The sequence below is a fragment of the Cetorhinus maximus genome, chromosome 15, assembly GCF_964194155.1.
Source record: "Cetorhinus maximus chromosome 15, sCetMax3.hap1.1, whole genome shotgun sequence".
Lineage (NCBI taxonomy): Eukaryota > Metazoa > Chordata > Chondrichthyes > Lamniformes > Cetorhinidae > Cetorhinus > Cetorhinus maximus.
In genome coordinates, this window is record NC_135893.1 from 45,868,123 (window position 1) to 45,895,556 (window position 27,434).

The following is a 27,434-nucleotide window of genomic DNA, read 5'->3' on the forward strand; positions in this document are numbered from 1 at the left end:
GAGAGAGTAAGCACCACGGTGAGGTTAGGGGAATGAGTAGAGTTCTGATCTCCATCACTCACAATGACATCACTGAGTGAAAGCAGTACAACTGCGTATGCACCCGCTTTGGCAGCAAACAATCTCTTTATATGTACAGAGGGAAAAAGCTTCAGTGTTTTTAACTTGCAGCCGTAACACTGAACACCAGTATAGGAACCTTATCTGTGATTTTATTAGCTGGGGGGCTAAAGCAAGAACCCAACTGATTTGACTAAGAGTCACAGATTTACCCAATTGGATGGAGGAGTCACTAGCAGTATTTAAAGCTTTTGAGGTGCAACAGTTTCAAATACAACACATAATTAGAATGGCCATATAGACATATGACTTGTAACTGGTAAGAAGATTTATTGATTGTGGATTGGATAGACAGATGATGAGGCAGAACAGTTTGATTGTTGTAGCCCTCGGTGATGATCTCTAATTCTACTGTGTCTCAAGCTGGCTGAGTTATTAAGCTGAAGCTTGCATGGATCCTCCTTGGACCCCTTCCTTGTTTTCCTAAATTTCCCTTTCTCAACTCTTTGTTGGTGTGCCATACTTTAGGAGCCATTTGATACCTAACATCAATCATTCATTTAATTATTTTTGCCCATTCAACTGTCCAATTACTGCAGAATCGATACTCAAGACAGACTCTTCCTATCTTAGTATCCAGCCCCATGAGACTGTTCATTCGCTTATCACCTGGATGAACATCTTGTTATTTGTTTTCAGACAGTTTGTTTAGATATGCGGATCACGAGGCTCCCTCTTAGCAGGCCCAGCTATGCCTACAGAAAGGTCTATTTCTATGCTATGTCCTTGTCAGATAACAAACCCTTGTCTGTTATCATGCCTAGCAGTGTTCAGTGTCAGCTCAGGAAGACTGCTAAAGAATCTTACTTACCTGGAGAAACCTACATCTTTTGATTCTGTATATCATTACTTCTTACAAAAAGTGGGGAGCTCAGCGACATGGAGTCAGGACCGTTCCTAATGATCAGGCCTCTTTTTGTAAATTGGAATTAGAGTGATCCCTGGCAGTCAGGTACATGGTGGTGCGGGATGCAGGAGTGGGTTGGGATGGGTGGGGAAGGTGTCAGGGTTTGGATGGGGGAGGTCGGCGGGTAGTGGTGGTGGGGCATGGAAAGGGAGGCTTAAGACTTCTAGGCTTCCCTGTCAAGCTTGGTGGAGCACACCTAGCTGCTCCTCCTGGCCTGTATTTACACCACTCACTCCACCACCAGTGCTCAGTGGCAGCAGTGTGCGCAATATGCAACATGCACTGCAGCCTTCTTTGACAGCGCCTTCCAAACCTGTGACCTCTACCACCTAGAAGGACAAGAGCAGCAGTTCTCCTCAAAATCATGCACCATCCTGACTTGGGACTATATCGCCTTTCTATCACTGTCGTTAGATCAAAATCCTGGAATGCCTTCGCTGACAGCACTGCGGGTGTGCAGTTCAAAAAGTGGCTGACCACTATGGTCGTCTCAAGGACAATTAAGGATGGGCAACAAGTGTTGGTCTTTCCAGTAACGCTCGCCTCTCAAAAACAAATAAAAATAAAAGGTTGTGGAATTTGCTAACAGATAATGCAACCTCACCCAAAGAATGCCAGAGGCAGTGAAAGTGCTGGTTTCTAAGCAAAACCAAATATTAACAACCAACCACTGGCCCTGGCTGTAATTTGATCTCAAGAAAGGACCACAAGCAGAGAACAGCCACAGAAAGTACTTCTCATCAAACTCAGTGTAAATTCATAAGAAGAAAGATGGAGCATCAAAAACTGGAGCTTCCTGTATAACAAAGAAAATTAAAATAGAGAAAGGAGGTTTATGAATGTCACATAGGAAATGAAGCAGAAAGCTTGGCAGAATATAAAGTATGCAGGGGGAAATTGAAAAATTATAAGAGAAAGGTAGAGATGGGGCATGAAAGAAGATATAGTGGGTAATATAATATGAAACTGAAAATATTTAATGAGCATATAAAGGAAGATTAGTGCCGATTAGGGACTAAAAAATAAATCATTTTGTCTAGGCAGAGGGAATAGTTGAGGTATGAATGAATACTTTGCATCTGTCCTCACTAATGAAGTTTTTCCTCACAATTCTTTTGTCATTAACCTTAAATCAATGACCTCTGGTTCATGACCTCTCCTCCAATGGAAACACTTTCTCCCTATCTACTCTGTCCAGACCCCTCATGATTTTGAAAATCTCTATTAAATCTCCTCTCAACCTTCCCTTCTCCAAGAAAAACTTCTCCAATCTATCTATGTAACTGAAGTCTCTCATCCCTGGAACAATTCCTGTAAAACTTTTGCCATCCTCTTGAAAGCCTTCACATCCTTCCTACAGTGTAGTGCCCAGAATTGGATACAATACTCTAGTTGAGGCTGAACGAGTGCTTGAGACAGGTTTCTCATAACTTCCTTCTTTTTGTACTCTATGACTCTGCTTGTAGACTCCAGGATTCTGTATGCCTTTTTAATCACTTTGTTAACATGTTCTCCCCCCTTCAATGATTTGGGCATCAGGTCCCTCTATCCCTGAACCCCCTTTAGACTTGTACCCTTGAGTTTATATTGTCTCTCTGCACTCTTCCTACCGAAATAAATCAATTCACAATTCTCAATATTAAATTTCATCTGCCACTTGTCTCCTCATTCTACCAGCCTGTCTATGTCCTTTTGAAGTTCTACACCATCCCTCTCACAGTTCACAATACTCCCAAGTTTTGTGTCATCTGAAAATTTTGAAATCGTGCCTGGTATATCTAAGTTCAAATCATTAATATATATTGTATACATAGCACCGACCCCTGTAAAACACCACTGTATACCTTCCTCCAGTCTGTAAAGCAACTGGTCATTACTACATTGCATTTCCTGTCACTCAGCCAACTTCGTCAACCCTGTTACCTCATCAAGAACTCAATCAAGTTACATAAACACAATTTGCCTTTAAAAGTTGATGCTGACTTTCCTTAATTAATCCACATTTGTCCAATTTACTGTTAGTTTTGACCCAGATTATTAAAGCATTCCCACCATTGAGATTAAACTGACTGGGTTAATCCTTACATGTTTTTTTGAACAAGGCTGTAACATTTGTATTTCTCCAGAGCATTAACACCACCTGTGTGTCTAAGGAGGATTGGAAGATTGTAGCCAGTGCCTACACAGTTTTCACCCTCACTTCAGGCAGCATTCCTCACAAGTGTCCCATTGGTTTTGATAATTTATCAACTTTAATTAACAACCTCCCTTCCTCTTTATCAACTTTTATCCCATTCAGTGTCTCTTTTGTATCTGTCTTTACCAAGGAAACAGAAACTACAAAAGTCACAATAAACAAAGTGTTCACTTAGTACCCCAGCCATGCCATCTGTCTCCATGGGTCCTTTTTGGTCCCTAGTCATGCGACACCTCCTCTCACTACCCTTTTACTATTTATATGCCTATAAAATGCTCCTGGATTCCCTTTTATGTTAGCTGCCAGTCTCTTCTCATGCTCTCCCTTTGACTCTCTTATTTTCTTTGGATTGGAGGTGGTGTAGCCTCCTGCCTTGTGCCTCCTGACTCACTGTAAAGCTGATCCTTCTGTGATAGAGATGTTAAAATCATGGTGGGTTTAGATAAAGAAACTGTTCAAATGGATGAAGAATCCATAGTCAGAGGCTACAGGTTTAAAGTGATTAGCAAAAGATCCAAAGGCAACATAAGTAAACCTTTTTGGCAATGAATGGTTAGGATTTTAAATGCACCACTTGATAGGGTACAGGCTTGATACAGATTCAGCTGTACCTTTCAAAAAGGAATTGGATAAATACTCGAGGGGGAAGAGATTACGGGAAAGCATTAGGAAAGGGCCAAACTGGATTGCTTTCCAAAAGAGCTGACACAGATTCAATGGGCTAAATGGCCTCCCTCTATTCTGTACTATTCTATGATTACCCTTCATTTTACAGTGCACTCAATCTGTTGTGATCCTTATACTGACAAACAGAAATAGAATTCAGAAATGTCAAAGTCAAACTTTGAATATTGGACATCAGCCAGTCTGAGGAGCTCCTTTACCTCCTCAACCTGTTCATTCGCCTTGTTAGTATGCTTGGAGCACAACACCTGCCTGATTCATTAAGAAGATAAATAGAAATACATTGATGTATTTGTGTCTACAGTTTTTCCTCTTAGGGATTGTGGAAGCTGTTGAATGAGTGGTGTGTACACATTGCTTTAAAAAGGAACCACATACTATTAAACCTGAAGCACAAAATACTACATTAAAATCGAAGCACATAATCTCTCATCCAATGAATGCATGCTAGACCTATTAAAATTCAAAACTGAAGGGTACGATTGACTTTGACGTGTTCAAGGTTATATGCTGCAGCAGATAGAATAGATTTTGCCCTGGATTCATCAAGACGTCTGACTTTTGACGTACAGGGCTCGATTCTCACCTGAATTTTTGTCTCTTTAAACCCCGAGATGCTGGCCACACCACACACCCTCCAACAAGTGTGACGAGCTCAATGGCCTTCTATGCCACCTGATAATAAGATCATAAGAAATACGAGCACCAGGAGGCCATTCAGTCCTTCAAGCCTGCTTTGCCATTGAATATGATCATGGCTGAGCTGACAATGGCCCTAACCCCACTTTCCTGCCTGCCCCATAACCCTTGGCTCCCTTATAGGTCAAAAATCTGTCTAACTCAGCCTTGAATATATACACTGATGCAGCCTCCACTGCTCTCTGTGGAAGAGAATTCGAAAGATTAACAACTCTCTGACAGAAGAAATTCCTCCTCATCTCCATCTTAAATGAGAGACCCCCTATTTTGTAACTGTGGCTCCTCGTTCCAGATCCCCCCACAAGGAGAAACATCCTCTCAGTATCTACCCTGTCAAGACCCTTCAGAATTTTATATGTTTCAACAAGATCACCTCTCATTCTTCTGAACTCCAATGGGTATAGGGCCAATCTGCTCAACCTTTCGTCTGAAGACAAACACTTCATCCCTGGAATCAGACTAGTGAACCCTTTCTGTACTGTTTCCAATGTAAATATATCACTCCTTAAACAAGGAGACCAAAACTGTACACTGTACTCTAGGTATGGTCTCACCAATGCCTTGTACAGTTGTGGCAAGACTTCCCTATTTTTATATTCCATTCCCCCTGCAATAAAGACCAACATTCTATTTGCTTTCCTAATTACTTGCTGTATACTAACTTTTTGTGATTCATGTAGAAAGCCACCTAGATCTCTCTGCTGCACAACAGATCTGGGTGTACAGGTCCACAGGTCACTGAAAGTGGCAATGCAGGTGGATAAGGTAGTCAGGAAGGCATATGGCATGCTTGCCTTCATTGGCAGGGTTATTGAGTATAAAAGCTGGGAAGTCATGCTGCAGCTGTATAGAACCTTGGTTAGGCCACACTTGGAATATTGCGTGCAATTCTGGTCACCACATTACCAGAAGGATATGGAGGCGTTGGAGAGGGTGCAGAGGAGGTTTACCAGGATGCTGCCTGGTCTGGAGATTATTAGCTATGAGGAGAGATTGGAGAAACTCGGATTGTTCTCACTAGAGCGACGGAGATTGAGGGGCGACTTGATAGAAGTTTACAAAATTATGAGTGGCATGGACAGAGTAGATAGTCAGAAGCTTTTTCCCAGGGTGGAAGAGTCAATTACTAGGGGACATAGATTTAAGGCGAGAGGAGAAAACTATAAAGGTGATGTGCGGGGCAAGTTTTTTACGCAGAGGGTAGTGAGTGTCTGGAATTCGCTGCCAGAGGAGGTGGTGGAAGCAGGTACGATAGTGGTGTTTAAGAGGCAGCTTGACAAATACATGAATAGGATGGGAATAGAGGGATACGGACCCAGAAGTGCAAAATGTTTTAGTTGACGGGCAATATGATCGGCGCAGGCTTGGAGGGCCGAAAGGCCTGTTCCTGTGCTGTACTTTTCTTTCTTTCTAACATTCTGCTGTCTCTCTCCATTTAAATATAATCCTGCTTTTCTATTTTTCCCACCAAAGTGGACAACCTCACATTTTGTCACATTGTACTCCATCTGCCACATCTTTGCCCAATACTTAACCTATCTATATTCCTTTGCAGGCACTTTGTATCCTCCTCACAACTTGCTTTACTACCTATCTTTACATTATTAGAATATTTGGCAACAACACACTCAGTCCCTTCATCCAATTCATTACTATGTAAGTAGTTGAGGCCCCAACATTGATCTCTGTGGCGCTCCGCTTGTTGTCAGTAAGATTGAGACTATCTATTCAACTGCCTGTGCTACACGATCCCTCTGCCTTGTCCACCAAGCAAAAATCTCTGCCTCCCCCACCTCCTTAACCCTAGCTCAAATCTCACATCTTTCTCTTGTTTCTCTTATATCTCCTTTACACATTGTCTTGTGCATGAGACCCACCTTCTGCTTTCTTGCCCCTATTCCCACTAAACCATTCACCACCCAACTTCCTTTCCTACCTCTGTGTGAGCCGATATTGCAAATGGTCTCCTCTCCTCAAGTATTGTCCCTCACCCTTTCAAATTTTCCACAATCACCCCTCTCTTCAAAATCCCCACCTTTGATCCTTCTATCTTTGCAAACGACCAACTTCTTATTTATCTTTCCCATAACCCAATGTTTGAATGTGTCCAATCAGGTTTTCGACCTGCCACACATCACTAAAACAATAATAATCAAACAATGACTGTGGTACATTATCACTCCTCATCCTCAACCTGCCTACTGACTTTTACATGTTTGGCCACACCATTCTCGTCTAATACATCTTCTCTATTGTCCAGATGAGTTTGAATGTTGTAGCCTGATTTCACTGTTCCCTATACAGTTGTAACAGGGAGTCTTCTGCAACGGCTTCTCTTCTCATCCCTGTAATATTACTTCAGGAGTCCTTCAACGATATACCTTGGATTCCTTATCTTGCCCAATTACATGCTGGGCCTCAGCAACATCTTTGAAAACACAGTGCCAGATTCTACATACCATAAGACATAGGAGCAGAAATTAGGCCATTCGGCCCATTGAGCCTGCTCTGCGCATTCAATCATGGCTGATAAGTTTCTCAACCCCATTCTCCTGCCTTCTCCCCGTAATCTTTGATCCCCTTACCAATCAAGAACCTATCTATCTCGGTCTTAAATACACTCAATGACCTGGCCTCCACAGCCTTCTGTGGCAATGAATTCCATAGATTCACCACTCTCTGGCTAAAGAAGTTTCTCCTCATTCTCTGTTCTAAAAGGTCTTCCCTTTACTCTGAGGTTGTGCCCTCGGGTCCTAGTCTCTCCTACTAATGGAAACATCTTCCCCACGTCCAATATATACAGGCCTTTCAGTATTCTGTAAGTTTCAATCAGATCCCCCATCATCCTTCTAAACTCCATCAAGTATAGACCCAGGGTCCTCAAACGTTCCTCATATGTTAAGCCTTTCATTCCTGGGATTGTTCTCGTCAACCTCCTCTGCACCCTCTCCAGGGCCAGCACATCCTTCCTGAGATACAGGGCCCAAAATTCTCACAATATTCTACATGTGGTCTGACCAGAGCCTTATAAAGCCTCAGCAGCACATCCCTGCTTTTATATTCTAGTCCTCTCGAAATAAATGCCAACATTGCATTTGCCTTCCTAACTACTGACTCAACCTGCAAGTTAACCTTAAGAGAATCCTGGACTAAGACTCCCAAGTCCCTGTGCACTCCAGATTTCTGAATTCTCTCCACATTTAGAAAATAGTCTATGCCTCTATTCTTCCTACCAAAGTGCATGACCTCACACTTCCCCACGTTGTATTCCATCTGCCACTACTTTGCCCATTCTCCTAACCTGTCCAAATCCTTTTGCAGCCTCCCCGCCTCCTCAATACTACCTGTCCCTCCACCTATCTTTGTATCATCTGCAAACTTAGCCAGAATGCCCTTAGTTCCTTCATCTAGATCATTAATGTATAAAGTGAAAAGTTGTGGTCCCAACACTGAACCTGCGGAACTCCACTAGTCACCGGCCGCCATCCTGAGAAGGATCCGCTTATCCCCACTCTCTGCCTCCTGCCAGACAGCCAATCTTCTATCCATGCTAGTACCTTGCCTCTAACACCATGGGCTCTTATCTTACTGAGCAGCCTCCTGTGCGGCACCTTGTCAAAGGCCTTCTGGAAGTCCAAGTAGATAACATCCATTGGCTCTCCTTTGTCTAACCTACTCGTTATCTCCTCAAAGAATTCTAACAGATTTGTCAGGCATGACCTCCCCTTGATGAAACCATGCTGACTTTGCCCGATTTTACCATGCACTCCCAAGTATTCTGAAATCTCATCCTTAATAATGGACTCTAAAATCTTACCAACGACCGAGGTCAGGCTAATCGGCCTGTAATTTCCCGTCTTTTGCCTCACTCCCTTCTTAAACAGGGGGGTTATATTAGCAATTTTCTAGTCCTCTGGGACCCTCCCTGACTCCAGTGATTCATGAAAGATCACCACTAACGCCTCCACTATCTCTTCAGCTATCTCCTTCAGAACTCTGGGGTGTAATCCATCTGGTCCAGGTGATTTATCCACCTTCAGACCTTTCAGTTTTCCTAGCACCTTCTTCTTGGTAATGGCCACCATACTCACCTCTGCCCCCCGACTCTCTTGAACTTTGGGGATGTTACTCGTGTCTTCCACTGTGAAGACTGACGCAAAGTACCTATTCAGTTCCTCCGCCATTTCTTTGTTCCCCACTACTACTTCTCCAGTGTCATTTTCCAGCAGCCTAATGTCCACTTTTGCCTCTCTCTTACCCTTTATATATCTAAAAAAAACTCTTGCAATCTTCTTTTATATTACTGGCTAGTTTACCCTCATATTTAATCTTCTCCCTCCTTATTTCTTTTTTAGTTGTCCTCTGTTGGTCTTTGTAGGCTTCCCAATCCCCTGATTTCCCACTGCTCTTCGCCGCATTGTATGCTTTCTCTTTAGCTTTTATGCTGTCCCTGACTTCCCTTGTCAGCCATGGTTGCCTCGTCCTCCTTTTAGTATGCTTCTTCTTCCTAGGGATGAATTTTTGCTGTGTCTCCCAAATTACTCCCAGAAACTCCTGCCATTGCTGTTCCACTGTCTTTCCTGCTAGGCTCATCTCCCAGTCAATTCTGGCCAGCTCCTCCCTCATGCCTCTGTAGTTGCCTTTATTCAACTTTAATGCCATTACATCTGATTCCAGCTTTTTCCTCTCAAATTCTGTCATATTAAGGTCACTTCCTCCTAAGGGTTCCTTCACCTTAAGCTCCCTTATCAAATCTGTCTCATTACACATCACTAAATCTAGAATTGCCTGTTCCCTAGTGGGCTCCACCACAAGCTGCTCCAAAAAGCCATCTCATAGACATTCCACAAATTCCTTTTCTTGGGATCCACTACCAACTTGATTTTCCCAGTCTATCTGCATATTGAAATCCCCCATGATCACTGTAACCTTGCCTTTCTTACACACCTTTTCTATTTCCTGGTGTATCTTGTGCCCCACATCCTGACTACTGTTCGGAGGCCTGTACATAACTCCCATTATGGTTTTTTTACCTTTGCAATTCCTCAACTCTACCCCCGCAGATTCTGCATCATCTGACCCTACATCATTTCTTGCTATCGATTTAATTTCATTTCTTACTCACAAAGCAACCCCACCCCCTCTGCCAACCTGCCTATCTTTTCGATAGGATGTATATCCTTGGATATTTAGCTTCCAGTCCTGATCCCCTTACAGCCATGTCTCCGTAATGCCCACCACATCATACCTGCCAATTTCAATGTGCGCCACAAGCTCATTTACCTTATTTCGTATACTGCGTACATTCAGATACAACGCCTTCGGTCCTGTATACCCCATCCCCTTTCTCATTGTCGTCCCTTTATCTGATGTGCTTGAAGTTAGATTCCTAGCCCTTTCCAAACACTCTGTCCTATTTTGTGTTCTGGAGACTTTAATAGCCTCTCCTGGGCTCTCCTTTCTTTTCAGTTTTTTCATAATTTTCCATGAAGTTGAATCCACCCTGCCACACACTAACCTGCTGCTTTGTTTCCCATTAGTCATACTTCTTGGAGTTTTACCCTTCCCTTCCCCCCCACTTTCTAGTTTAAAGTGCTGTTAACCACCCTATTTACCCTTTTCGCTAGAACATTGGTCCCAGATTGGTTCAGGTGGAGACCATCAATCTGATGGCACCCAGTTCTATCTCTCCTCTACCTCTCTTCACGCCTTTCCTCCTCCCCCATGACCCCCACCCCCGCTACACTGTCCCTGTGTTGTCAGACCGATTGTCCTACATCCAGTCCTGGATGAGCCAAAATTTCCTTCAATTTCCTGCCATTTGAAAGACGGAAACCATTGCCTTGAGTTCCTGGTACAAATTCCATTACTTCGTCATTAGCCCAGGAACAGCCCCCAACCTCGGCATCCTGTTAGATCCTGAGCTGAACTTCTGACCCCATATCCTCTCCATGACGAAGACCATCTATTTAACCTGTGTATTATCACCTATGCTCATCCCTACCTCAGCTCATCTACTGCTGAAATCCTCACCCATGTTTCTGTTACATCCAGATCCACTTGTTCCGACGGTCTCCAGGCTAACTTACTGTCTTAACTTAAGCTTATCCAAAGCTCTGTTACCCATTTTCTATCTCACACCAAGGATGGAGTTGTCCCAGAGTTACGCTAAATGCGGTAGTGGGCGGGGAACACAGACATTTTACCCGTCAGCCGCAATGGAGTCTTTTCACATTGTATCGTTCTAAACACACCGCATTAATTATACATTCCCAGGAAACATGCTGTTTCGAAGGCGGGCAGGCTCCCAATCATCCGCCAGGCCATCACCTCACTGCTTCCTCACGCCGGACGCCATATTTAAAGTGCAGCTGCGTGCACACCTCTCAGTGCATCCAGCCCAGGACTGCGCACAGAAGACGAGACGGCCCCGAAAGGCAAAAAGACTGCAATCTGTTCCCACCCCCGGTTTCATGAGGCCCTCCGGACGCTATGGAGGCTGAATATTCCGTCCCCGCTCTGGCCGCAGGATGAGCAGCAGCATCATCAATCCAGCATGGGAGGCGCTGGCAGCGGTGGTCAGTGGCAACTCCTTGCCAAAGAGGACAGCCACCCAGTGTCGCTACAGAATAAATGGTCTCACCTGTTCCACCAGGGTAACTCACTCTTCTCATCACTCTCAACTCACACACTCACAAACCCATCACACATCTACAGGGATCTCACACCTCAAGGGACAACATCACTAACTCTCACACACACCCTCACATCTCCATCAGGCTCAGATCCTCTCGAGCTCATGTCCTCATCCCATCCACGGGCAGAATTTTGCCCTCATCAGGCAGGCTTGGTGAGGGTGAGTGGGAGCGATTGGGAAGCTGAATGCTGCCCATGGTCAGGGCCTGAACGCGATCTCATGCTGGCCGGCCAACTAATGTGCTGCCTGTGTGTGGGGAGAGGAGGGCGAGCGTACAGGGGGCGGAGGAGGGTGAGTGTGCGGGGGATGGAGGAGGGTGAGCGTGCGGGGGGACGGAGGAGGGTGAGCGTACAGGGGGCGGAGGAGGGTGAGCGTACAGGGGGCGGAGGAGGGTGAGCGTGCAGGGAGCGGAGGAGGGTAAGCGTACAGGGGATGGAGGAGGGCGAGCGTGCGGGGGGACGGAGGAGGGTGAGCGTGCGGGGGGACGGAGGAGGGTGAGAGTACAGGGGGCGGAGGAGGGTGAGCGTACAGGGGATGGAGGAGGGTGAGCGTGCGGGGGGACAGAGGAGGGTGAGCGTACAGGGGATGGAGGAGGGTGAGCGTGCGGGGGGACGGAGGAGGGTGAGCGTACAGGGGGGACGGAGGAGGGTGAGCGTACGGGGGCGGAGGAGGGTGAGCGTACAGGGGGCAGAGGAGGGTGAGCGTGCGGGGCGGTGGAGGAGGGTGAGCATGCGGGGGGATGGAGGAGGGTGAGCATACAGGGGGCGGAGGAGGGTGAGCGTACAGGGGGCGGAGGAGGGTGAGCATGCGGGGGGATGGAGGAGGGTGAGCGTACAGGGGGCGGAGGAGGGTGAGCGTGCGGGGGGACGGAGGAGGGTGAGCGTGCGGGGGGACGGAGGAGGGTGAGCGTACAGGGGGCGGAGGAGGGTGAGCGTGCAGGGGGCGGAGGAGGGCGATGGAGCTGGGGGACGGAGGAGGGTGAAGGAGCGGCAGGACGGAGGAGGGCGAGGGAGCTGGGGGACGGAGGAGGGCGAAGGAGCGGTAGGACGGAGGAGGGCGAGGGAGCTGGGGGACGGAGGAGGGCGAGGGAGCGGTAGGACGGAGGAGGGCGAGGGAGCTGGGGGACGGAGGAGGGCGAGGGAGCGGGGGGACGGAGGAGGGCGAGGGAGCGGGGGCAGAGGAGGGCAAGCGTGCGGGGGGACGGAGGAGGGCGAGGGAGCGGGGGGACGGAGGAGGGCGAGGGAGCGGGGGGACGGAGGAGGCCGAGCGAGCGGGGGGACGGAGGAGGGCGAGGGAGCGGGGGGACGGAGGAGGGCGAGGGAGCGGGGGGACGGAGGAGGGCGAGGGAGCGGGGGGACGGAGGAGGCCAAGCGAGCACAGAGCTGCCTCAGGGAGATGGAGATTTTGAACAATGAAAAAGAAAGATTTTAAAAATGTTAACAATATGTCCCCTCATGTGACTCTGAATTTATTTTTTTTAATGTTGGATTGAAACCTCATCCCACCCGTGGATGAGGTTTTGCAAAAAATCCAAAGGCCACATGGTTGGACGGGCAGCAAAAAATGTAATTAACAATGTTAATGTCGGCCTGTTAATTGTCGGCGGGCGCGCTGCTGACTTCGATGAGCACCCGCCAACCAAAATATCACACAAGTGCGTGATGACGTTGCGATGCTCACCCAACATCATCCGGCGTCATTTTACCTTTGTTCAGGTCGGGCACACACCTGCCCAACAAGCAGAAAATTCTGGCCCATGGCTCCGGCCACCACACAAACATTCCACGCAGAGCCATGTGTCCTGCTCACACTCTCTCCATCTGTTTTCATGCCCACATCGGCAGGGAGGTGTCCCCGGCCGGGGGTGGGGTGACCCACATTACGCCCCTCACTCACTTTGAGGAGTGTGCCATCACACTGACTGGTGAGGTTGTGGACCATTCCTGCAGTGATGGTGAGGTCGGCGGTGAACACCCTCGTGAGGATCCTGCACCACATCATCCCTCTCTCAATGCAAATGTGAGTGCTCTCTCTCTCCTGCTTCTGACTCTGCTGACATGTACTAATTATCTCTACTTTGGTTCACAGGGAGCTCTGCCAAGTGACAGACACTCAGCCAGCCAGTCCCTCTGCTCCATCCATCTCACCTCCAGCCAAGATTACACCTCCTCCATTGAAGAGCTGGGCATAAGTAGCCTGGAAGACCCATCACTGCACTTACCCACACCCTCCACCAGTGCAGAGACACATACCTCAGTGGGACCTAGATCTGGAGCAGGCTCAGGTTCACAATCTGATGGTCAGCGCACGGACACATGTCCACAGCAGGAGGAGGCAGGTTCAGCTGAGCTCCCTGACACTCGGAGGATGCTGGGAATCAAGTATCTGTGAGGTCCGAGTCAGATGATGAGCCTCTGGATTCGGCCTTCCAACTCATCCAGGAGAGTCAGCAGAAGGCCTGGGAACATCACACAGAGCTGTTGGAAACCCTCAATAGAGTGGCACGCAAGTTGGAGGAGTGCGCCCATCTGCTCCCTGATGAAGTGGTGTCCACATGTACGCATAAGGAGTTCCCCATGAGAGGTTTTGTGGACGCCATGGAGACCCTGGTCCAGCAGGACGATGAGATGTGTGCAGACCTGCACTCCATTGCGGTAAGTTCGTGCAGTGGCAATGTGAGAGGGAAACAGGAACCTCGACGTCCCTCCAGGCGTCCCTTCCCCTCAATGAGTCAGGCCGGGGCCCCGAGCACCCGAAGGGAGGAGGGGCAGCAGCTGGACACTCCTGGGTCACCCACTCAGGAATCTCAGAGGCTGTCTACTCCCTCTGAGTCCCCTTTGCCTGTGACCCCCTCAACCTCGTCCTCTGTCACCGCAGAGGGAGCAGCGGCCCAATGAGTGATTCTGGAGGGAGAAGGGTGTGTGTGGCAGGGCCTTTCGGAGCCTCGTACAATCACTCTCCCACACACATGGATCCTTCACGTATCACACTCACCTCAATGTCCTGAGCATTTTCAATGCTGCCTGCTGGGGTTCGATCTCAATTGTCCATCTGAGCTGACCTGCATCTCCACCCACCCACTGAGCACACTCCCATGCAGCACCTGATCTCACCCACCATGACTCTCGTTTCACTTTTGATTTAGACAGCGTGGTGGTGATACAGTTTTTCATTAGCTCCCCCTTCCTTTTCCCTCCCCCATTCACCCATTTCATTTCTCCCATCACTGTTGACCACCTTCCTTCCCACCCTCAGTTTGTTCCCCAGGAGGCAGTCTTGGACTCATCAGAGCCCCACCTTGCACATTCACCTGGAATTTCTCCGCTCTGCACCCCTTCCCCCCCGGAACCCCTCTACCCTTTGGAACCCCTTCCCACCCGAAACTTCTTACCCCCCAGAGCCCCGCCCCTTGGAACTCCTTCTTCCAGGAACTCCTTCCACTGCCTCGGACTGACCCCCACTTAGTCCTTCCCGCTCCCTGGACTCCACCCCCACCCCCGGTTAGTCCTTCCCCCCTTCTGACTCTTTCATCCAGCCTTACTTCTTCCTCCAACCTCACTCCCTCCTCTCCCCGCACTCCTTCCTCCTCCTCAGACTCCCTCACCTCTCTGCACTCCTCCCCCCTCCAAACTCCTTCCCTTACATCTTCCACCCCCCCTTACACCTACTTCCCCAGTTGCTGCCTTCTCCTCTGCTAACCCCTGCCTTCCCTGTACTCCCTCCCCCATCCCAACCTCACCCCACCCCCGACACCTCTTCCTCTCCCAGTTGATCCAAGACCTCCCTTTCCCACCCCTCGGTACATCTTCCCTCCCAAACACAGCTGGACCTTCCTCTCCACCCCCTCGACCATCACCCGTTGTGAGCAGACCCTCAACGGTGACTTTCCACCTTCCGTGAGCTGCTTCACAGCAGAGCCATGTCCATGAGCACACACCCAGCCTGCCATGGACGTTCCTCCAGTGTGTCACTGCTGTCGGGCTCCAGCATCTTCTGCTCCGCTATCTGAGCAAGGCCCTGGCGGTAAGTCCCGACTCCTGCACATCACACTTGTCAAGACGTGTTCTGTATTGTTGTTATAAAATCAAGAAACTGCGGATGCTGGAAATCCAAAACAAAAACAGAAACAGAAATACCTGGAAAAACTCAGCAGGTCTGGCAGCATCGGCGGAGAAGAGCAAAGTTGACGTTTCAACAGAACTAAGGAAAAATAGGAGAGGGGTGAAATATAAGCTGGTTTAAGCGGCGGGGTTGGGGGGGGGGAGGTGGAGAAGGGGGGGCGGTGGTTGTTGGGACAAGCAAGCAGTGATAGGAGGAGATAATCAAAAGATGTCACAGACAAAAGAAAAAGAGGTGTTGAATGTGGTGATATTATCTAAAAGAATGTGCTAATTAAGAGTGGATAGCAGGACAAGCAAGGTACAGATAGCTCTAGTGGGGGTGGGGTGAAATAAGACTAAAAGGGCATAAAAGGTATAGATACATGATGGGTGGAATACATTTAAAAATAATGGAAATAGGTGGGAAAAGAAAAATCTATATAAATTATTGGAAAAAACAAAAAGGAGGGGGAAGAAACGGAAAGGAGGTGGGGATGGAGGAGGGAGTTCAAGATCTAAAATTGTTGAACTTAATATTCAGCCCAGAAGGCTGTAAAGTGCCTAGTTGGAAGATGAGGTGCTGTTCCTCCAGTTTGCGTTGAGCTTCACTGGAACAATGCAGCAAGCCAAGGACAGACATGTGGGCAAGAGAGCAGGGTGAAGTGTTAAAATGGCAAGCGACAGGGAGGTTTGGGTGATGCTTGCGGACAGACCGAAGGTGTTCTGCAAAGCGGTCACCCAGTCTGCGTTTGGTTTCTCCAATGTAGAGGAAACCGCATTGGGAGCAACGAATGCAGTAGACTAAGTTGAGGGAAGTGCAAGTGAAATGCTACTTCACTTGAAAGGAGTGTTTGGGCCCTTGGACGGTGAGGAGAGGGGAAGTGAAGGGGCAGGTGTTGCATATCTTGCGTTCGCATGGGGAGGTGCCGTAGGAGGGGGTTGAGGAGTAGGGGGTGATGGAGGAGTGGACCAGGGTGTCACGGAGGGAACAATTCCTACGGAATGCCGCCAGGGGGGGTGAAGGGAAGATGTGTTTGGTGGTGGCATCATGCTGGAGTTGGCGGAAATGGCGGAGGATGATCCTTTGAATGCGAAGGCTGGTGGGGTGATAAGTGAGGACAAGGAGGACCCTATCATGTTTCTGGTGTTTGCCCACTTATGCGGGCTGACAATTCAGCATGGCGGGGGATGATTCCAGCAGGCTGGACTTATAACGAAATGCGGATGTATTACAGTGAGGTTCCTGACATCCGATGGCGGGACACACGGCCTGCCATTGATGGGCTGAGTGGACGATCGCAAACTGATTTCACAACGTTGTGAAACCGATTTGTGGCCTTCTCGCCATGTCCGCTCATGCCGCCGAGCACGCTCGATGCCAGTGGGGACAGAAAATTTTGCCCCATCTCTATTCGTGCAGGACAAGCTGGCACACAACGAGAGGGAGAGGTCACAGACCAGTGGAGGAATGCCTGAAATCATGGTCCTCACAGACTTTGAAAACACAGCCATCCAGCTGGCCGGCGATGACCGGGACTGGTCCTGTGCTGACCGTGAGGTCGGCGCTGCTCTACCAAGTGAGGATCCAGCAGTGCAACATCCATCAGACCAACCATGCTGTGAGTGATGTGTTCTCTTTCACAGGCCACTGCCATGCACTAATTATCTCCCCTTGCTTCCGCAGGCATATCTGGGAAACAGCCGATGCAGTCCACGACCCAGAGCCTCCAATCAAGCCCCAAAGAAACCTCCCAAGGGGAATCTGAAGGCACCCTCCCTGAAGTCCCGTCACAGCGCTCACCCACACCCTCCACCAGCACAGAGACACACACCTTGGTGGGACCTAGCTTTAGAGTAGACCTGAGATCACAATCTAGTGAGCACATCACACCGACTGATCCACAGCAGGTGGCGGAAGGGGCTTCCCAGGTGTCTGGCACTCGGAGGACTGCTGGAGGCCAGGAATTTGCTGAGTCCAAGTCAGATGATGAGCCTCTGGACTCGGTCATGTCACATTTACTGGAGCTGCAAAGGCCAGCTCGGGAACATCAGGAAAGGATGTCCACTGCACTCCTCAGATTGCAAAGCAGGATGGAGGAGTCTGTCTGCCTTCAGGCTGAGGTGATAGCGCCAGCATAACAATGCACTGAGGTCAACACTGGTAGGATGGCGGCTGCCATGGAGACCTTGGTCCAGGATGTCGCTCCTGCATTGCTGTGTGGGCTGAACTCCATCACTGACGCCATAGTTGGTCTCCCAAGAGGGTTGCTGGGCAGCCTAATCTCACTCCAGCTACCCCTTCCATTCATGGAGTTAGCCAGGGGCCCTCAGGCACCCATAGGGAGGAGGATCAGCAGGTGGACACCCTGGGACCATCCACCCAGGTAACTCTGGGAGTGTCCGGCGCATTAGAATCATCTCTTCCTGTGACCCCAGCAGCTCCAGCTCTACAGGCTGAGGAGGGTGCCACTGCCACACAGCAGGACCCCGAAAGCAGGCCGAGGCCCCCCAGGTCTTGGGCCTCCAGAGAACACCCATCAAGGTCATCACAGACAGGATACTGCAGTCAGCAGGCTGCCTCCACCTCCACTGTGGATATTCAGGGAGCACCAAGACAGGGTTAGGAATGTTAAGATGTTTTGCACAGCCTGGGCATGGGTGTTAATCACTTGTTCGAACTGTTCATTGTTGTCAATAAACTCCCAAAAATGTCTCCCTGCCTATGGGTCCTTGTTCTGATGAGCAGTGTTCGTGTCACTCAGATGTGAAATCTTTCTGCACAAGATAAAGGCAGATGCCTCAGTCCACGGCCCCTCCCCTGTGCTTTTTTAAGCCTTCAGACAGAGTTCTCTCATTCTCTCTGTGTGATCTCAGCACCTTAAGGTGGGGCTGGCCCCCATCTCTTCAGCATCTGTGACCAGTGGCACTGCTCCTGAAGGACTCAGGTGCTGAAAGCGGACAAAGGATCAGGTGCATTTAAAGTTTCATGGCTACGTCTCCATGATATGACCCTGATCACAGAGCACAAGCGACCTGCCCTTGGCCAGACAGGAATCAGACATTCACAGGGGCTATGTGAAGATCTATGGAGTGTACTCACTGCATGTCATCATCATTCTCCTGCAATTGAGTGACCATTATGGTCTCTGCTGCACCTCCATGACAGGAACATTATCACAGAGGGTATTCGTGCTGCCATAAGCCAGGCTGAAGTCAAACATTCACAGATGCAATGTGAGGATCTCTGGTGTCTTCTCACTGCATGTTGTCATCGTCCTCCACAAATCTCGGAGCTATGAGTGCCTCCTGAGTATGCCCGCCTCACCTAGCCAGCGTGAGAGCCTCATCCCTGTCATCGTTGTCTTCAAGGACCTCCTCACCCTCATCTGCTTCGACACTCTCCTCATCAGAGGAGACCACCATCTCCTCCTCAGCCAGCTCCTCTCCCCGTTGCAGTGCCAGGTTGTAAAGGGCACAGCAGACGACGACAATGGCGTGACACCCTCTGTGGACTGTATTGCGGACTGTACCAGACCGGTCCAGGCACCGGAACCGCATTTCCAGCATCCCAATGGTCTGCTCCAGCAAGTTGCGAGTTGCAGCATGAGCCTCATTATAGCATCGCTCTGCTGCAGTCTGAGGCCGCCACATTGGTGTCATCAGCCACGGCCTCTGCGGGTAGCCCTTGTCCTCAAGGAGTAATCACTGCAGACTCTGTGGACCCTGGAAGATGTTAGGGATCTGTGACTGACTGAGAATGTAGGAGTCATGGACACTCCCTGGGAACCGTGCGCAGACCTGCAGGCTGTGTTTGTGGTGGTTGCACACCAGCTGCACATTCAGCGAATGGAAGCCTTTGCAGTTGATGTGGTTCACCATGGGTTGCGACTCAGATCTTAGGGCCACATAAGTGCAGTCAATGGCACCCTGCACTTGTGGGAATCCAGAGATCTGGGCAAATCCAATCGCTCTTGCATCCTGGCTTTCCTGGTACCAGATGAAATGCACAAAGTCATGTCCCACCTTTTGACGATGGCATTCGTGACCTCATGGATGTATTTGTGGGTGGAGGCTTGTGAAATCCCACAGAGGTCACCTGTGGAGCCCTGAAAGGAGCCACTGGCATAGAAATTGAGCACCGCGTTCACTTTCACAGCCACTGGCAGTGGATGCCCTTCATGTCCCTGTGGCACCAAATCCTGCAGTAGCTGGTTCATGACTGACCAGTTCCCTAGACATGTGCAGTCTTCAGCGACACTGGTTATTGGTCATCTTCAGGAATGTAAGATGGTGTCTATAGATCCTGCATCTAGCTAGGCACCGACCAGCGATGGCTCGCTGTGGGTCTTCAGCAGTGTGTGTGGGAGCCCTAGCCCCTTCTTGCTGAGGGTGATGCTCCTCCCTCTGCTCAGCCAGGCACCTCCGTCACTCTCTTCTCCGTCGTCTTCACACTCTGTACATCACGAGGCATACAGCTAGGTCACCGGGCTCCATGCTGCTTCTGTACTCCTCCTGCAGAATGAAAGAGAGACACGTGGGTTAGCATGGGTGTACTAAAAATCTCTCTTTAGTTAAGTGTGATGGCCCCTTAACACTTCCTAGAGAGTTCTGGCCACCACTTGGATAGCCGGAGTTTAATGCGCTGCATGGCTGCCTGAAAACCCACTCACCTCCGCCCCACTCTACCTGACCGATTGGCAGCAGCTTTGCCCATTGGACTGCATGCTGTACTCTCAGCTCAGGCACAGGCATTCTCCTAACCCGCACTGCAAGGCTGCACAGTTAGCTTGAACCATGGGGGAGACTGGTCCAAACCGGGATGATGACATTGCAAGGGGCTGTGAGCACCTCCAGCAGTGACTGCTCCATGGCCAACTTTAGCAAGGAGATTGTACAATGTGCCCAGTCATCCAACTGTTCTGCTGTCAACTGAAACGCTCATTAGTTTGCAGCCTGTGCGCGAGGATTGTAATGCTCCGGATTACTTTGTGGCACTTTCATGCCTCTGCATTGCTTGAGTGGGCAGATAAAATTGAGACCCGACTCCAAGCATGTCAATGTGGCTGCTCCTGAACTGTCTGAGCTGCAGAGGAATAATCACTTTCTACAAGGTGTCCTTAATGTGTAGCCGCTTCCCTCCCCCGACCCGCATGTGCTTGTGCGCTACCATCAACTGCAGTGCAGTTCTTAACCATCCCCCCAACTCGCCTCAACCACTGGGTTTTAACCTTGCCTCTATCCCCCAACACACCTCAACCTTGAAGTCCAACAGGCAACCCGGGTGAATGCTGCGCTATGTTACTGTGCACTCACCTCCGGGTTCCCCTCAAAGTGCAGCCTTATATATGCTGTTGTGAAACACACCTGGGCGATCCAGCCGGGGGGTGGGGGCCTTCCGGAGGGCAGGCCTTATAATGATATGCAGATTTATTGCAATGACGTTCCCAATGTCCGATGGTGGGAAATGCGGCCTGCCATTGACCGGCTGATCACAAACTGGTTTCATGACATCTAAAAAATGAATTTTGGCCTTCTCGCCATATTGTCTGCTCACGCTGCCAAACACGCCGGATACCAACGGGCACGGAAAATTCCACCCCAAGTCTCATTCACCCATTACCTTCTGTGCTCACTAAGCTAGGTTGACTCTAGGATGTCTCAACTTTAAAATTCTCACCCTTGTGTTCAAATCCCCCCCATGGGCTCACTCCTCCCTGTCTCTATAATCTACAGTCTTACCAACCCTCAGAGAGCTCTGTGTTCCTCCAATTCTGCCTCTTGCACATCCATTACTTCTTTTGACTCACCATTGGGAGCAATGCCTTCAGCCATTTAAATCCTAAGAAGAGTCATATGGACTCGAAATGTTAACTCTGTCTTTCTCTCCACAGATGCTGTCAGAGCTGCTGAGTTTTTCCAGCAATTTTTGTTTTTGATTTAAACCCTATTCTCTGGATCCCTCCCAAAACCCCTCACCCTGTCCATCTTTCCCTTTCCTCCTTTCAGAGGCTCCTTAAAATTAGTTTATCTATTCTAATGCCCCTTCCTTTGGCTTTGCGTCAATTCATGTCTGATTATGCTGTAGTAAAATGTGTTGGGACATTTTAATGTGTTCTAGGTCTTTTATATATATGCATGTTGTTGATTTTGGGATGCTGACTGAAGCAACATGGCCTTACAAAGGCTACTGCCTCCAGTCCATTTAAATAATCAGACCAGAATAATCAAAGGAGCCCACTGCACTGAATTTAAATAGAATTAACAAGCAATCATTAAACCCCCCTGATATGATCCTAACTTCTTCTCCAAATTTCTCCAAGATAATCATTGCTACTATATAAGTGGAAGTGGCAGTGTGAGCTACAGCAAAATATCCCCCAGGAATTCAACATTGAGAAGCCTGTTTACTGTGCTCCTATTTGTGTGTTACTTTGTCCAGATATCACCTGATTTAAATTGGAGGCTTCAGTTGTGACATTTGCTGCCTGTTTTTGTCAACTCTAATAACAGTGTGGCACTTCATAGTGGGAGTTTCCCTGATGCCCAGATACTGGCAGAGTAAAGTTAAGGAGGTAAGTGAAGGCTGTATCAATGATGTGGGATTTTTAGTGACATCAGTGCCTTGGCTTACCTTAGCTACCCTTGCAAGGTCATTGAACCACTTCCGGAAGTGACATTCAACTTCCACTCACCTGCCCACGGTCGTTGTTAGGAGGCCAAAGCCCTTTTCAGAATGGGCCTCACTTAAATGGAATTGCTGATCTGGGACAGTAAACTAACAGCCTGCTGCATCTCGCCGGCCATGAGTTAGCGAAGAATTGGCTGGCTCCTGTATGAACTGGGCTGGCCAATCAGTCCTGAACAAAGGAGAGAAGAGGGTTCCTGGGTCAGGCAAGCAGTGGACTGGAGTTTTTTGTGGGCCTGAGAGGAGTGGTCCTGAACCAAAAGGAAATAAATGTTGAACATTTACTCAAATGCAAAAGTAAAATACTGGAAATCTGAAATAAATAGAAAAATGCTGGAAATCCTCAGCAGATCAGGTAGCACCTGTGCAAGGTCGGAGATGTGAAACAGTAACTCTGTTTCTCTCTCCACAGATGCTGCCAGACCTGCTGAGTGTTTCCAGAATTTGATATTTGTATTTGAAAACTTGCTCAGCTGTTTTGTAAGCTGCCTCCAGTGTTCCTTTCCAGGGCTGTGACCTAGGCTGCACAATGCCCAGTACAAAAACATGCTCCTTACCGGTTTCTTTACTTATAGCAGGAAATTGAAATCTGGGCCCACAGCCTGTGTGGGAGCTGAATTTTCAAATTGAAGCAGTTTTTTTTTGCTGAAACGTAGGACTGACATTTCCTTTGGGGGCAGGGAACAGGATCCAAACCCACCCTGGGGTGAAACAGATACTGACCTGGGGTTTTGACCAGGATGACCCTCAATCAGCAGGAAAGCAGGTTCTCTGTGCATTTAAGAGTGACAGGGCTAGCTTTCAAAGCTGGAAAGCCAGGCAAAGGCTTTCCATTTTCACAGGCGCACCCAGCTGCGGGACAAGGTAAGTAACTGAGAGGGTATTTCAACAAGAAGGAGCCTGTCAGCCACTTATTTAAAACATTAATTAAAACATACCAAAAGCAACCAGGCCACCACTGTCACTGGGGCGGGGGGGGGGTGGGGGGGGTGCAGCAGGGGAGGTTTTGGTGATGGAGGGGGGGGTGCGAGGTGGGGGGCAAGGGGGGGTGTGTAGTGAGGAGATGGAACCCCTCTACGGAGCAACTTTTGGCTACACCCACAACCAGACAGACAGGGAGTGTATGTAGGCCCTGCCTGGAGCACTGGCATCCCCAGCTGCTGCTGAGTGCCTGCCCCCACACAGTTAACCTGCCCCTCCACAACCATCACCTTTCCCATGCCCCCTGAGTCTTGTAGGGAAACTGAAAGCCGACTGAAAAATCCCAGTCAGCCTCCATTATTTACCCTTATCAAGGCTCTTAATGAGCCTAATTGCCTGCCCACCTCACTCTCTCAGTGATTTGCTTCATGCGTCTAATGTTTCACCAGTTAAACCATATAAGAAAAGACTTTGCAATCCAAATGCTAAAGAATGGCCAGAGTGATGACTAATACAAATTGCTGGAAAGTTGTATCATTGTAATGCTACATGAACAGCACATACCATCACTGCTGCAAATTTTGGTGTGAGTGGTTCATTACTTTACACATGCCATGCTAAAATGTCCTGTGACTTTTGTACCACTCCACCTTAAACAGTTAACAAGCAATTATCATAGTCCCCTCTCCATTAAAATCAATGGCAAAATCCAGTTTGCCGAATTAAAGTCATTTTGACCATCACAGAATAATGTTGGTGGGATGAATATACCGGAATCTGCAAGGAAACATTTGAAATCCACAACTTCATGATACAACATGAGAGCTACAAAAACATGTTTGTTCATGTTGCAGCATTTATTCTACATTTGCCCCTGTTAATGTTGGCTAGAGGCAGCAAGCTAATAGAATTAAACGCTGCTGTATTTTCATGAATCCATGAGAAATTTATTAATGATTTGGTCTGTTTTACAGTCAGCAGAGCGAAAATACATTTTTGTAAAGATTACAACCAATTCTCTTTTTTAAAAACTCTTTTGAAATTCATGCAGAAATCAACAATTGAAATGATTCTTTAACTAACCATTGACCAAACTGTTCCTAATTGTCCACGACACTCTCAGCACCCTATTCTAACTAACTTCCCAGCAAATAGTGACATGAATTCACCAGCAAACAATCAGAGAACAAAAAAGCCTAACTGATTACATTTACCTTCCCATTTTGCCATTCCAGTGGTTAATTTAGAATGGGGGTTTGGGATTAAGCATGACTATTCATTCAAAGATCCAGGGCAAGAAAGCAGAATGTTTACATTCTGCGCTCCAAGTTTCTGTGACTCTATGAAATTGTCAAAGATTACATCTGAGAATTGAACGCTGGCAGTCCCTTTGTGTGTAGAACTCAAAGACAGCCAATCAGAACGTACTTGGGAACGGGAAGAGTGTGGTGAATATTACACAACCTATTCACCTATGTCACCAGAGCTCGAATCCAGGCCAGATTGAAACATAGAAACATAGGGCGAATTCTCCCATCCCTTCACACCAGCGGGATCTTCCGATCCCGCCGATGTGAACGGGGTTTTCAGTGGCTCACTGGCCCCTCTGCAGGGGAACCCGCCGTGGGTGCGCTGGAAAATTCTGCCCATAGATAATTTACAACACATAAGGAGGCCATTCAGCCCATCATGTTTGTACCAGCTGAAAATAATCTATTTAGCCATGTCCTACTTTCCAATTCTTGGTCTGCAGTCTAGTAAGTTTGCAGTGTTTTAGATGCATTCCCAAGCTCTTTGTTTTAATACGGTAAGTATTTCTGCACCTACTATCCTTTCAGAGAGTGAGTTCCAGATCCCCTTACACCCTCTGGGTGAATATGTTACTCCTCAACTCCCCTCTAATCCATTTGCCACTTACCTTAAATCAATGACCATTCATTATTGACCGCTCTGCTAACGGAAATAAATTCTTCCTATTCACTCTGTCTAGGTCCCTCATAATTTTATGCATCTCAATTAAATCTCCCCTCAGCCTCCTCTATTCCAAACAATCCCAGCCTATCCAATCTTTCCTCAAAGCTAAAATCCTCCATTCCTGGCAATGTCCTTCTAAATGTCCTTTGAAACATTTCTAGTGTGATCACATCCTTGCTGTAATGCAGTGACCAGAACTGCAATCACTCCTCTAGTTGTAGCCTAACGAATGCTTTATATAGTTCTAGCATAACTTACCTTGGCCAATAGAGGAAAGTATCCCATAAGCCTTCTTGACCACCTTAACTGACCTGCTACCTATTGGGATCTGTGGATATACACTCCAAGGTCTCTCTTTCCTCCTACACTGCTCATTATCCGACAATTTATGGTGTGTTCCCTTGCCCTCTTAGTCCTCTGCAAATCATTATCTCATACTTCTCTAGATTGAGACCCCCTTCCCAAGGGCAATTATGGATGGGCAATGAAAATGCTGGCCTAGCCAGCGGTGCCCACATCTTGTGAAAGAATGAAAAAAGCTCCATTTGTCACTTTTTTATCCACTGATCAGTCGATCGATATTTTCCTGCAGTCTGCAGCTTTCTCCTTTACTATCAATCACATCAGCAATGTTTGGATGTGATGGGTTATCGATGGGGATTTGAGTTCCCTCTCTCCGAGAGGTGTATAGATCCTAGATGAAATATGTTTTGGCAACGTCAACACAGTGTCAGTGAACACAGTGCAATCCTGTTAAAAATCGACACAAGCTGACTTTACTCACTCAGGCTCAAAATAAGGATCATGATTGTCAGAACGAGAAATAAAACCCGGTTAACTTGAATTTTACTGGGAAATAGCAGAAGGTGCAACAATCTTTATCAGATATGATTTGGGATTAACTGATACTGAATAGAAAAGTGGAAAAGTGTTCCCTTCTACGAAATTGATGTGTTTCATGTCACTAAGTTCAAACTGCCTTCCAAAAACATGAAGGATTTGCTTAAGAATTTGAAATAGTAAATGAATGTGTTCTATCTCTCACTCTTTGTCTCTCCACAGTCTCGCATGGGGCTCGTTTACTTGTTGCATGGCAGCCTCTGTCACCACACTGAACTCATATACTAAAACAGTCATCGAGTTCCGGCACAAGCGGAAACTCTTTGAGCAAAGCCTCAGAGAAGAGCAGATGTTCATCGATCGTGAGGCTATCAACTATTTCAGAGAAAGATCGATTCAGTCAATATCTAGTTCAGTCGAAATCTTTGCAGATCCTACCACAAGCACAGCAAAATCACTGATGCCAGAAACATCATTGGACTTGAGTGAAATCCCGGAGGTATTAGGAGAGGACCAATGTTAAAGCAGCTTTTACTGACTTCCATTTGACCCTGATACGTGGACAGCCAATGTGTTCACTGTAAACAGCCTATTCCACGTGTACACCAAACAAGCAAAAAGATGGGACTGAACTATTTGTCAGTGTACATCAGCTGAATTGTTGTTTAAAATTATTTGTTCACTGGGAAATCATGAAGCAATGTCAATGTAGAAAATGCTTACACCCAATAACATGTACATTTTTAATAAGGCTCTGTAGCATATTATTCTGGTGTGATACTATTTATATTACTGTCAACCAAACATATTAATGTATGTCCTAAATTATATCATTCCAATATGCTTAATGCACATCAACATTTTTAATGTTGATCCTTAAATAAACATCCAACTTTCTTTATGCTCTTAGTTAAATTGTTGATGAAATTCTGAACCACAGAGAGGGTTTGGTTTATATTCAATGATTGGTGATGCTAATGCGTCATCAATTTTTTTGGTCTTGCTCAAAATAGTTATCCCAGTTGCTTGATCATCCTTTGCATTAATTCACTCAAATTCCTAACTAATATTCTTCTCAGTGAACTTTCACACTGAGGATGTTGTTTAACAGTATGTGACCAGAGGGCAGAATGGCTACACAAAATTGCTCTGGAAACAAATAGTTATTTAGAAACCTGGGAAAGAATTAACCCCAATCTCGAAAAAATTAGCCAGCCAGAATCAGATTGAAAGAATGGTGACATAATGGAAAGGTAAGTCCCAAAGACTTAGTAACTTATATCAACCAATAATTGATCTATGTACTTTCGTGAGATAAAAGACTCCAACAGCGAGGACTCAACAGAGATCACAGCAGAAAAGTCGGCATCACAAAACGGCCTCATTTACACCCGCCTCGTTTACATTCACCCCATTTACACTCACCTCATTTACACCCAGATCATTTACACCCGGCACAATTACACCCGCCTCGTTTACACACGCCTCATTTACTCCTGCCTCATTTACACCCACCTCATTTACACCCTCCTCATTTACTCCTGCCTCATTTACACCCAGCACATTTACACCCGTCTCATTTACACCCGCCTCATTTACTCCTGCCTCAT

At 47.7% G+C, this 27,434-nt stretch overlaps 1 protein-coding gene across 2 annotated transcripts in view; it reads left to right on the forward strand.

Annotated features, from left to right (window-relative positions):
* The window catches only part of gsg1l (gsg1-like), a 342,176-nt gene extending 315,445 nt beyond the window's left edge, over nucleotides 1–26,731 (forward strand). For both annotated transcript variants that reach the window (XM_078558330.1, XM_078558331.1), the window contains exon 5: nucleotides 26,047–26,731. In XM_078558330.1, coding sequence (XP_078414456.1) covers nucleotides 26,047–26,347 — 301 coding nt within the window. In that variant the 3' untranslated portion in view covers nucleotides 26,348–26,731. The remainder of the gene's footprint in view (nucleotides 1–26,046) is intronic.
* The last annotated feature ends 703 nt before the right edge of the window (nucleotides 26,732–27,434 follow it).